At 45.0% G+C, this 13,190-nt stretch overlaps 1 protein-coding gene across 10 annotated transcripts in view; it reads left to right on the top strand.

Moving 5' to 3' along the window:
* The window catches only part of LOC107055508, a 14,482-nt gene extending 1,358 nt beyond the window's left edge, over positions 1 to 13,124 (top strand). The window contains exons 2-6 of one of the 10 annotated variants that reach the window (XR_006933075.1): positions 5,690 to 5,798; positions 6,068 to 6,127; positions 7,261 to 7,326; positions 12,085 to 12,236; positions 12,512 to 13,124. Coding sequence is in view for 4 of the 10 variants with exons in the window: in XM_046909625.1 (XP_046765581.1) it covers positions 6,111 to 6,127; positions 7,514 to 7,563; positions 12,058 to 12,236; positions 12,470 to 12,859 (636 nt within the window). In the remaining 6 variants the exon portion in view is untranslated. Of the gene's footprint in view, positions 1 to 5,689; positions 5,799 to 6,067; positions 9,256 to 12,057; positions 12,368 to 12,469 lie in introns of those variants that run through there. The other 9 variants (XR_005845207.2, XR_005845201.2, XM_040661043.2 and 6 more) reach the window with 9 other exon arrangements.
* Positions 13,125 to 13,190: the final 66 nt, after the last annotated feature.

Raw genomic sequence — 13,190 nt, 5'->3', positions numbered from 1 at the left:
GAAAAACTTAATTTCTACCAGAAGTCTGAATCCAAACCCACCATTCTCAGGCATCCTGTCCTTCTAGGTACACAGATAAATATCTCAAGGAAACCTAGCTGCATAAAAGCTTTCTATGGTTACTTGGTTGTCGTGTTCAACTGTGCACTGGAAGGGGACAGCGTATCAGTTCCTAGTGAGATAAGTTCTGTTGTTATCTACCAGTTTGACTGTAGCCATAGGGACAGACTGTAGGGAAGTTTCCCTGACTTGGCAGAGTGGGATAGAGGCTGGTAGAGAAAAGAGGAGTATGACTACTATCCAAAACTTTAATGAATTTTGCTATACAGGTGAGTGAAGAAGGAGTTACCTGTAATAAATTTGCAGTCTCCTTGAACTGATATTCAGTACCAGTACCGTCCCTCCCCTGAATCTTTTTTCCTAATCATTTCATGAGGCTTGCTGCTGTGTATCCACCAGGACACTGTGGAGCAACAGAGGAGAAGTTTGATCAAACCACTTGAGAAACCCAGTAACCCACGCCCGAGTATTCCTCATCTCTCCCTTCCCTGCAGGATCTCTCTGGCAGGAAAACTCCTTTCAGAAGTGGCCAGCTAAAAGCCCTACCCAGCCTGTGATAATCCTACCTGTGATTGGTACTGCTATCTTTCAGTTGTGTGGATGAATAATTTCTTGGTAGTGGAACAGCTTCTGCAGTTGATACTTCTGTTCCATATCCGTATCTGTTCCATGGCTCTAGAGGTGGTTTTCTTATTTGCTTTTGTGAATCACATCCTGAGGTACCTTGCTTTCCCTACCTATTGCACGGGCAATTTGAGTGTCTAAGTTTTCTTCGTGGATTACCTAGGGTGAAGAAATGCCTAAAAATAATTACATGCAGCTCTTGGTATCACAGTATCTACGTCCTAATGTGAGCCAGCTCTCCTTCTGTAACTTAATGGCAGCTGGGCTCCTAACTTCTGTATGTTTGCATGAAAATTCCTGAAATGCAATTGTGGCACTTCTTCCATCGGTAGCACAAAGGAAAGGTCAGTGAAGAATAAGTATGCTACAGGCTCAGAATCAATGGAATTGGAAGGCACCTCTGAAGATTTAACCAGCTCAGGCTCCCCCCTCAGATCAGGATCAGCTGGAGCAGGCTGCCCAGGATTATGATCAGAAAAGATGGCTTTAAACACCTCCAAGAGCAGAGACTCCATGACTTCTCTGGGCAACCTGTGCCAGTTTAACCACCCTTGTGGTACAAATGGTTTTGTTTGTTTAGAAATCTGTACATCTGGAGCACCACATTATGAGCAGGAGAGGTCCAGTCCCATGCTGGGAGTTCTGCTCCTCATCTTCTTGAGCAGGATGAGCTACAATGTCTCAACGTTTTTGGCCAGTAGCTTATGGACTCTGTGAGGAAAGCTAAGAGTCAGTGTTAGCGGTGCTACAGGTTCTGTGCTTTTTTTGGGTTTGTAGGTGTCAGCACCTTACTCAGCTAGAGCAAGTACTTGAGTAAAAGAGAATACATTGTCGGGATTGCACAGTCCGTTCAGCCCTTTTGTTATTATCTTGAATACAGCCTTAGCAATATTGTCAGGACTTATATCTAGATTCCTATAGTCATCTCTTTGGATTCACTGTGGCAAGGCAGAAAGAAGGTAATGAAATATTAAACTGTTTCAGTATGTAAGCCATCTTTCAGAAATGCAGATTTGAGCTGCAGTTTGTTATAAGCTACTGCCTGCTTTAAAAGGCACAAACATGGTTCTGGCTTTGTGCAAATGGACTGGGGCCCCGTGGTAGCTAAAGAGATTTTCCCAGGAGCAGTCACAGCTGCAGCTTTTGCAGTGCAATCCAGACAGGTGTCACTGTTCATACCAGGGCTTCAGGAGGGTTTTTGCTTTACATGTGTGATTTCTGGCTTCCTTTTCCTATTCTGATTTTTCTTGCATTGAAGCTAGGAATGGCCAGCCACCAGTACCAAAAGCAGGCAAAATGGAATCATCCGTTACTTTGCTGAGGATGCAAATATTGCCAGCTGAGCAGAAAGCATGGCAAGCCTGTGTGAACTGTTCATAGCAGCAGGTAGAAAAAAATAGTGAAAGAAGAAAGTAGAATCAGCAACACATCTCCTACTTTGATTTCATACAGAATTATAGAATTGTTAGAGTTGGAAAGGACCCTTTTAGATCACCTAATCACATTCCCCTGCAATGAACAGGGACATCTAAACAGATAGATTAGATTGCTCAGAGCATGGTCCAGTCTGACCTTGAATATCAATAAGACCGGGCATCCACACCTCTGTGCAACCCACTCCAGTTCCTCCCCACCCTTGTTTTCAAAAACTTCTTCCTTACATCCAATCAAAATCTCTCTTCTTTTTAGTTAGAAACAATTTCCCCTTGTCATATCACAGTAGACCCTTCTTCCTTGTAGCCGCCTTTAGGTACTGAAAAGCTGCTATCAAGTCTCCCCAGAGCCTTCTCTTCTCCAGGTTGAACAGCCCCAACTCTTTCAGCCTGTCCTTGTAGGGGAGGTGTTCCATCCCTTGGATGGTTCTTGCGGCCCTCCTCTGGACACACTTCAACAGGTCAGTGTCTCTCCTGTACTGAGGACTCCACATCGGGACACAGTACTCCAGGTGTATTCTCACCAGTGCAGAGGAGAAGGGCAGGATTACCTCCCGTGACCTACTGACCACACTTCTTTTGATGCAGCCCAGGATATGGTTGGCTTTAACTGGGCTTCTAGGGCACATTGCTGGTTCATGTCCAGCTTGTCATCCACTGGTAACCCCAAGTCCTTTTCAGCAGAGCTGTGCTCTATTCTTTTATACCCCAGCTTGTATTGATAGTGAGGATTACCTCATGAGGTTCACCTGGACCCACTGCTCAAGCCTGTCTGGATTTTTCTGCATGACATCCCATCCCTCGGGTATGTTGACCTCATCACACAACCTGATGTCATCCTGAATCTTGCTGAGGGAGTACTCAATCCCACTGTTGAGTCACTGATGAAGACATTAAACAGCACCTGTTCCTATACAGACCTCTGAGGGACACCACTTGTCACCGACCTTCATCTGGACATCGAGCCATTGACCACCACTCTCTGAGTGTGATCTTGCAACCAGTTGCTCATCCATCAAAAGGTCCATTCGTCAAATCTGTATCTTTGAAATTTGGAGAGAATGATGGGGGACCACATCAAAGGCCTTACTGAAGTCCAGACAGATGACATCAGTGCCTTTTCCCTTGTCCACCGAGAGAGTGACACCATGAAAAATGGCCATTAGGTTGGTCAGGCAGGACCTGCCCTTGGTGAAGCCACGCTGGTTATCCCATATCACCTCCCTCTCTTCCACGTGCCTTAGCATGGCTTCCAGGAGGATCTGCTCCATGGTCTTTCCTGGCACAGAGGTGATGCTGTGCCAGGGAACTGTGATACAGTTGGTAGTTCCCTGAGTCATTCTTTCTTCTCTTCTTAAAAATGGATGTGATGTTGCCTTTTTCCAGTCACCAGGGACTTCACCTGACCACCACGACTTTTCAAATATCAAGAGTGGCTTAGAGGCTACATTCCATCAAGAACTCTGGGGTGCATCTCATTGTGACCCATGGACTTACAGTTGTTCAGGTTCCACAGGCAGTTGTGAATCTAAGTGCCTCAGCCTTTTCCTTTTTTATTGTTACTAGCTTGCCTGTATTGCTCACTAGTGAGGATACACCCTCTTAGACTGATGTACCTGTAGAAGTCTTTCTTATTCTTCTTTGCACCCCTTGCCAAGTCCAGTTCCAGCTGGGCTTTGGCCTTCCTGACTACATCTCTGCACAGCCTAGCAGCATCCCTGTACTCTTCCCAGGTTACTTGTCCCTGCTTACACTGCCTGTGCATTTTTTTCTTGCTCTCTAGTTTGACCAGCAGGTCTCAGTTCAGCCATGCCAGCCTCTTGCCTTCCTTTTCTGATTTCCTACGCCTAGGGATAGAGAGCTCTTGTGCTCTAAGGAAAGCTTTCTTAAAGATCTGCCAGCTCTGCTCCACTCCCTTGTCCTTGAGGAGAGATTCCCAGGGGGTTTTGTTGACTGACTCCCTGAAGAGATGAGCAAAATGATACCCAAAATTTCACATTTTGTTTTCTTATATATTGTTTTAAATGACAGAAAGCAATAGCTTAAAGCTTATTCTAATTCAGTTAAATGTCTTTTTATTCAAGATTATGCTTTTTATTCAAGAATATGCTTTAATAAGCAAGAAGTTCCTTTGGGTAAATACTGGGAAGAAAGAAACTATACCTATATGGGATATATTCTCTGAAGCAATTATCCAGCTTTTGGTAGTACGTACTGTAGTCAAAGCAATGTTTCCTGCTCTCCAATAATATTTGGTCACTTAGTGACTGCATTTCCAGTGAGATAGTAGTGAGTTTTTAAATCTGTAGGAAGATTTTCCTCAGCCAAAACTGCAAAAATTACATTTGATATACCTTGTGCAATGGCATCTCATTCCTTTGTGTTGAGTGTTGCTTTTCAAGCCCCATTCCTACCTGACTAATGTATGGAGACCTATATGGAAGTGTCTCCACAGCTAAATAATGTAAGCTTGGGACCTTCAACTAGCACAAGGAAAAGGTGGCATTTCCTGCATTTCACACTATTCACACAATATCAGAATAGGCGCCTTTCACTGAGTAAGATTACTGCAGTCATTTCTCAGCTGTTGTCTACGCTTATCAGGAGGTCCATGGGCTACCTAAAAAGGGTCCACAAATGTAAAGTAATATAAGGTAGTATCTCTAAACAAGGATCCTAAAAGCAAAACCAACTTGAAAGCAGTGCCATATGTTACTAATATGGCTGCAAAAGTACAGAAAGACATTATGGAGACAAAATAACTGTATTTGGGAATGAGATGTCAGATGAGGAGAAAGATAAGAAACCTTTTTCTAGGCTTACCTCTACTCCATCATCAAATGTGTTAATTTCTGGGAATCCAGAGTTCATAGCATTGGTCACATTATCTATGAATAATGTAAAACAGTTTCAAAAAAGCTTACCAAAAGCTAGTTATGCAAATATTTCTAAATAACTCTTCCTTTCTGCCAAATCAGGTAGGGAATTTCTAGCTTAGTTACAGTTTTGAGGAAATCTTTCTCCCCACTGGCATGTTAGATGCAATAGACACTAGATATTACTTGCTTCTAGAAAGTGTCTCTTACAGACTGAAATCCTACAATGCAGTTCCCAGGCCAATGGTGAAGCTCTGTTTTGTGCAGCATTCTGAATTTCTGCATTTGTGATCCTGAATTGCAAGAGGAATGCAGAAAGCTATTTTCTTCCCCAAATCCTTTGGTGATTTTAGATACAGCCTTCAAGTATCTGTGGCAGCACTGCTGAGAACAGTGTGGGCTACACACAGTGTGTGCAGCAGCACAGGTAACGCGTTTATGGGAAAGAATCCTAAGGATCGTGTAAAGTCTGGTCCAGGCAGTGAAGCTGTGCCAAGGTCTCTGCAGCAGTCTGACTGTGATCCTGTTCTTAAGAGCCCCATCCTGAATGTTGCCTCTCTTGAACTGGAGGCTAATTTACTAACATCTTTGCTCTTACGTGCTCTTTATTTTTTGGGGCCCCATCCAGAACTCAATCCGTCTGGCTTCATACATTCAATAACTGTTAGCTGCTGTTACCTCTTGTTACTTCCACAGGGCTCTTCAAGTTTAAGAAGAAAGTTCTTCCTGCAGACCAGCTGGATGAGGGACCTCCAAACTTGGCCTCCTGGGATGGAGAGGGACATTTTTGCTAGCAGGCCTATTGGTAAGCTGGAAAACTGGGGTTTGCTACGTTGTGTTCTGCCACTCTGCCAATGTAGTGACAGGAGAACAGCTAGGGTGGCAGCTATGCAGACAGGTGCCTGAACTTCCTCAGTCTTCCTCTGAACTTTTTCATATACGTGGGTGTTTGGAGCAATAAACTGTTGGGTGCTTGTCTATGACACTTCAAGTCATCTCTAAAAGGGATGCTGACAACAAATCATTTTCTGCCAGAACAACCAGGAAAGTTCTATCTCCTGCTCTCTTTTTCAGGTAGGCCAGATATCCTGAGGTTCATTGCGAGCCCTAGAAATAAATGACTGCAAGTGAAAGGTGAGATACAAAGGCACAATGCTGCAGGTTGTTTTGTGCTAGCCAAAGCTGTTCAGGCAGTAGGACCTCAGCGAAATCCCGCATAGAAAGCAAAACTGAAAGGAGAAGCAGGCTGCAATTGAGAAGCTTACTAAATAGCCCTGTGGTTCAATCCTATTGCTGTGTAGCAGCTGGGTGCAGAAAGAATTGCACATACACCCAGGCAGGCAGCTGCAGCACCTTAGCATGTGCAGCCAGGGGAGGAGGATGACATCCAGACTCCTTCCCCTGTGCTGCCTTAGTCCCATCCTGCATATTCCTGCTACTCCCAGCAGTGCTGCTTCCTACCTAAGATCCACTTGTGATGTTGTCCATCTAAGTATTGTTTCCTGTGGTATAGGTCAGTGCTGCTTATGACTCAGACCAGCCCTTCAGTTTCTTTGCCTCTGTTGGATAGACACAAAATGCATCCCACAAACAAATTAATCTGTCTCATGCACATATATAGATGATTCCCAGTTAATTAGAAAACTGCACACTAGCATCCTTGTCCTAAATTAAGAGAATCTTGAATGGCTGTAGTATCAGGTACTTAAAGCTACAGAAATTCTCCCTGCCACCTGGCTTTTTTTTGTTTTGTTCTGTTTTGTTGTGCATATCATTATGCATAACAAGGCAGTTATTTATGACATAAGCACATACATTTTCATAAGTTCGGCTTTTGCAGAGGTGGACAAAGCTGAAAAATGTTCCTCCCCAGTGTCCTTGCATGAGAGGTATCCTTGAGGTGCTCCCTCAGCTTCTGTATATAATAACACGCTGCCCTGTATTGGGAAGGTGTTGCCTCCTCCCTGCAGCCAGGAGAGGTAATGTTAACACAAATATACTTTTACACGTGTTCCTGTATGTTGGTGAAGTGGCTTTGGAAATTTGTCCTTCATGAGCCCTGCAGATACACTGGGTTACTATTAAGGCTTTCTGTGAGAGTGCCAACACCTACCATTTTCTTATAGTTTCAACTTTTTAAAAACAAAACCTCTGAGATTCTAGCCCCAGAAGAGGGCAAGAGCTGCTTGTTCATTTTGGTGCACAAGAGTCATATTGCCTCATGCCAGCAGTGTGAGAAACACTCAAAATCAATTATTTCTGATCAGATGCAGATCTTCGTGAGGTGGCCAAGTTTATTCGTTACTGCATTAGCGGGCGCACGCCACCTTGTGGTAAGGAAGAAATTGTGAGCTTAATCAGTGAAATTACACTATTTTATACCCTTTCTACTAAGTATGTGACATCTCTCCTGTTGCTCATTGGCTAAGCATCTCAGACGCACAACCTACTAGACACAGTTGCTAAGGTATGTTTCCATATAAGGTTTATCACTCACCTGTCGTTTTTCATTTTTCAAAGCATCGGGTACTGCATATGTTTCAAGACACCCAGTGGTTGCTTCCACCATGGTAAGCACATAAAGCTTACCATTGCGAGATTGTGCCAAGATGATATAATCAACCTGCCACACCTCTCCATATTTACGCTTTTGCCATTGCCCTTCCCCCCAGAGAGGTTTCGTCCTCTTGGCTTGTTTAATTGCATCACAAGTTTCACAGTGTATACTAGGCTCTTGCTATCCTGCCTATCCTCCATAGGTAGTATCAGTGTTTACCCACCTGGTCAGAATGTTCTGAAAAACAGAATAACTGGCAGACTCATTCTAGCTTATATTAAGCTCTGCCTCAACATCTCATTGTGAACAACAACCCGTGCATCCATTTTGTAAGAAAGTTTAGTAAAGGCCTATACCTTAGTGCTAGAAGTTTTTTCTACTGCAAAACCTCAATCTACCTCTCACAATCAACGAGGTGTGTGGGGCTGCAACTAGATGCTTGCTCTGTCTGTGGACAGGGAATCAGCCCTAGTCTAAGGAAGCTGTCCTTAAGAGGGATTGTTGGGGACAGGAAGCAAATCCTATAAGCAAATTTTTGACAACAAGAAGAGAAACCATTCTCCCTTGGGCTTTGCCTCTTCCACCACTCACCTAGCAAATCAGGCCAAAGTATATGTTATTCTTATCCTAAGAATCTGTGCAGTACTGGCCAGCATAACACAGCTTGATAGGACCTACCTTGAGAGCACAGTGCTGATTGCAGACTTCCACAGGAGTTGCTCTAACCCGACTCTTAGGCAGTTTTGATCCTTAATATCAGTGGCCTTTTTTAGTCCTTGAAAATACAGATTCTTTTCTGACCCATGGTGGCACAAGACCAACCTGGTGGGACCGCTCCCATGACTGGAGTGCTGCAATGGATGGCTACAAACTCTTCAGGAAGGATAGGCAAGGAAGGAGGGGCGGTGGTGTGGCTCTCTATGTTAAAGAGTGCTTTGAGGTTACTGAACTTATGACTGGGGATAATAAGGTTGAATCCTTATGGGTAAAGATCAGGGGAAGAGCTGACAAGGCAGACATCCTGGTGGGTGTCTGTTATAGACCGCCAAACCAGGATGAAGAGACAGATGAGGTGTTCTATGAGCAGTTGGCAGAAGCTGCACGATCGCCAGCCCTTGTCCTCATGGGGGACTTCAACTTCCCTGACATATGCTGGGAATACAATTTAGCACAGAAGAAGCAGTCTAGGAGGTTTCTGGAATGTATGGAGGACAACTTCTTGATGCAGCTGGTAAGAGAACCTACGAGAGGAGCTGCCCCATTAGACCTGCTGTTCACAAACAGAGAAGGTCTGGTGGGAGATGTGGAGGTCGGTGGCTGTCTTGGACAGAGTGACCACAACATGGTAGAGTTCTCAATTCTTGGTGGAGTCAGGAGGGGGAACAGCAAAACTGCTACCTTGGACTTCCGGAGGGCAGACTTTGAATTGTTCAGGAGACTAGTAGGGGGAGTCCCCTGGGGTCCAGTCTTAGCGGTAAAGGGGTACAAGATGGCTGGTTGCTCTTCAAGAAGGAAGTCTTAAAGGTGCAGGAGCAGGCTGTCCCCCTGAGCCGTAAAATGAGCCAGCGCGGAAGAAGACTGGCGTGGATGAATAGGGAACTATTCTTGAGGTTCCAGGAGAAAAAGAGAATCTACCTCCTATGGAAGAAGGGACGGGCAACCCAGAAAGAATACAAAGAAGTTGTTAAGATGTGCAGGGAGAAAATCAGAAAGGCAAAAGCCCAGCTTGAACTCAACCTGGCTGCTGGGGTTAAAGGGAACAAGAAACTCTTTTACAAGTATATCAACAGTAACAGGAGGACCAGGGAGAATCTCCATTCTTTATTGGATGAGGCTGGGAATGTGACCACTGAGGATAAGGACAAGACAGACGTTCTGAATGCCTTCTTTACATCTGTCTTTAAAAGTCAGACCAGTTATCCTCAGGTTTCTCCACTCTCTGACCTGGCAGTCTTGGCTGGGGAGCTGACTAAACCCCCCACAATTCAGGAGGAAACAGAGACCTGCTACTCCAACTGGACTGCCACAAGTCCATGGGACCGGATGAGATTCACCCAAGAGTGCTGAGGGAACTGGTGGAGGTGATAGCTGAGCCATTGTCCATCATCTATCAGTGCTCCTTGTTGACGGGTGAGGTCCTAGAAGACTGGAGGCTTGCCAACGTGACTTCCATCTGCAAGAAGGGCTGCAGGGAGGATCCGGGGAGCTACAGGCCTGTTAGCCTGACCTCGGTGCCGGGGAAGATTATGGAGCAGATTGTCTTGAGGGAGATCACGCAGCATGTGTGGGACAACTGGGGGATCAGGCCTAGCCAGCATGGGTTCACGAAGGGCAGGTCCTGCTTGACCAACCTGATCTCCTTCTAGTGACCCGTCTGGTGGATGAGGGAAAGGCTGTTGATGTAGTCTACCTAGACTTCAGCAAAGCCTTTGACACTGTCTCCCACAGTATTCTCGTGTAGAAGCTGGCAGTCTGTGACTTGGACAGGTACACTCTTGGCTGGGTAAGGAGCTGGCTGGAGGGCCGGGCCCAGAGAGTGGTGATGAATGGAGTTAAATCCAGCTGGCGACCGGTCACGAGTGGTGTTCCCCAGGGGTTGGTGCTGGAGCCTGTCCTGTTTAATATCTTTATCGATGACCTGGATGACGGCACTGTGTGCACCCTCAGTAAGTTTGCAGATGACACCAAGCTGGCTGGAAGTGTTGATCTGCCTGAGGATTGCGAGGCCCTACAGAGGGATCTGGATAGGCTGGATAGCTGGGCTGAAGCCAATGGGATGGGATTCAACAAGACCAAATGCCGGGTCCTGCACTTTGGCCACAATAACCCCAGGCAACGCTATAGGCTTGGGGCAGAGTGGCTGGAAGACTGTGTAGAGGAAATGGACCTGGGGGTGTTGATTGATACTAGACTGAACATGAGCCAGCAGTGTGCCCAGGTGGCTAAGAAGGCCAATGGCATCCTGGCTTGTATCAGAAATAGTGTGGTCAGCAGGAACAGGGAAGTAATTGTCCCCCTGTACTCAGCACTGGTGAGGCTGCACCTCAAGTACTGTGTTCAGTTTTGGGCCCATCGCTGTAAGAAAGACATCGAGGCACTGGAGTGTGTCTAGAGGAGGGCAACAAAGCTGGTGAGGGGTCTGGAGCACAGGCCTTATAAGGAGCGGCTGAAGGAGCTGGGATTGTTCAGTCTAGAGAAGAGGAGGCTCAGGGAAGACCTTATTGCTCTCTATAACTACCTGAAGGGAGGTTGTAGTGAGCTGGGGGTCAGCCTCTTCTCTCGTGTGACTAGTGATAGGACTAGAGGAAATGGCTTCAAGCTGCGCCAGGAAAGGTTCAGGCTGGACGTTAGGAAATACTACTTCTCTGAAAGGGTGGTCAGGCGCTGGAATGGGCTGCCCAGAGAGGTGGTGGAGTCACCGACCCTGAGGGTGTTCAAAGACGTTGGGTGTTTGGACGTTGTGTTGAGGGACATGGTTTAGCGAGAACCATTGGTGAAGGGCGAACGAATGGTTGGACTGGATGATTAAGTGGGTCTTTTCCAACCTTAGCGATTCTATGATTCTATGATTCTATGTTTGTAAAATTAGCTATTCCATCTCAGACGTAAGTGTCAAAATGCAAATTATACCACATTGCATATAAGTACCAGGCAGGTTTCTCCATCAGTGCCCTTATTTGGTTATATATGAACACAATTCCACAACAAGAAATCATGATGTTAATTATAGGCCAATAATTTCCCAAGATTATAATTGTTTTTAATCCCTTATACAGCACTCCTACAATAAAGAGCAGATTCATAGCTAGTAGCTGCTAAAAGGGAGGGAAAAAAAAAAACAACACTCAGTACAGTGTCTGTTTGGCAGACTGCCCAGACTGTAACCTAATCTATGAAGGTCACACTAGCAATGCCTTGCAGTCTCGCAGTCTCCGGCTTAAAGAAATCCTTTCTTTTCTCTGCTAACGTTAAAAGCTTCAGATTGCACACATTCTTCACCAAAAACTGTCACGGAGTTATCTAGATCAATCTAGATAAATCTATGCCCATGACAGGGGGGCAATAGGCCCATGGGCCCCCTGGCTCCCAAAAATGGGAAGGGAAAAGGGAAAGGGGTGGGAGAACAGGAGCTTGAAACCTTTCCCATATGGTGAGTGGTAAGGATTAGTATTTGGTGAGTGGTCATAGCAGAGCTCTCAGATGTGAGCTTCCATTGTACAATGTGCAACCATCCACAATAGTGATGTGTGAGTGCAATGGTGCTGTTGTTGGAAGGGCAGATTGATGAGGAAATGTCTCACATAAGAAAAAACACAGTTCTCATGAAGCAAGCTTTTGTCCTTAACTCACAAAAAGGGCCTTTTTATGATTCATATAGTGATTTTTCTTTTTCTTTGCATTTTTCTTTGCATTTAATTGTTAGTAGCACAAGAATAATAGTGTAAGTAAAATTGTCATGGTTTTATGATTTTTGGTTACTGGTATTCCACATCATAACATCATGTAGTGCTGTGTGTTAATGCTCCAATTCCAGGTACCTGTCTGGAAGAGAAGAACTACATTCCCCAGGGGGCTTTGCAGTCAGAGAGGAGATATAACCTCTGGCAAAGTCACCTGATGTCTCTTCTTCCTTCGGCTCTCCTCACTGTTGCTCGTCCTGACCTCACACATTGCCTCAGCACTACTGTAAGGCCTATAGCTTTCAGAATCTCTCTCATTACATTTGATCTATTAGCTTCAATTCTAAATATATTGTATAATAGTGTGTTATCTTGCATTCTGATACCATATTTAGTAAATTAGTTTGTTTCTCCTCAGATCGTTGCCGCTGTTTTAATTATTAATATATATTAATATATATTAATTATTAATATATATTAATTTAATATAATTAATTTTAATTATTAATTATATACGAGGGAGTTTGGGCTGCTTCCAAAGTCATTGGCACTGAAATGCAGATCCTTCCGGCACCTCGACTGCCAGTGCTGAACTGGATGTTTAAAGGAAAGGTTCCCTCCACCCATCATGCTACTGATGCTACCTGGGGCAAGTGGATTGTGTTGATTATGCAAGGAGCTCGGATGGGGAACCTCATCCATCCAGGAATCCTAGAGGTGATCATGGACTGGCCTGAAGGTAAAAAGTTTGGAGTGTCACCAGCAGAAGAGGTATCACAAGCTAAAGAGGCCCCACTGTACAATGAACTACCAGAAAATGAAAAGAAATATGCCCTGCTCACAGACGGATCGTGTCGTACTGCGGGGAAGCATCGCAAATGGAAAGCTGATGTGTGGAGCCCCACATGACAAGTTGAAGAGGCCACTGAAGGAAAAGGAGAATCAAGCCAATTTGCGGAGGTAAAAGCTGTCCAGCTGGCCTTAGATGTTGCTAAATGGGAGAGGTGGCCAATGCTTTGTCTTTATACTGACTCATGGATGGTGGCAAATGCCTTATGGGGGTGGTTACAGCAGTAGGAACAAAACAACTGACTAAGAAGGGGTAAACCTATTTGGGCTCCTGAGCTGTTGGAAAGAAATTGCTGCCCAAATAAAAAATATGGTTGTAAAAGTGTGTCACGTAGATGCTCATGTACCCAAGAGGCGGGCTATTGAAGAGCAACAGAACAACCATCAGGTA

This window comes from Gallus gallus, chromosome 1 (assembly GCF_016699485.2).
Source record: "Gallus gallus isolate bGalGal1 chromosome 1, bGalGal1.mat.broiler.GRCg7b, whole genome shotgun sequence".
Classification (NCBI taxonomy): Eukaryota; Metazoa; Chordata; class Aves; order Galliformes; family Phasianidae; genus Gallus; species Gallus gallus.
This window is presented reverse-complemented; position numbering and strand designations above follow the sequence as displayed.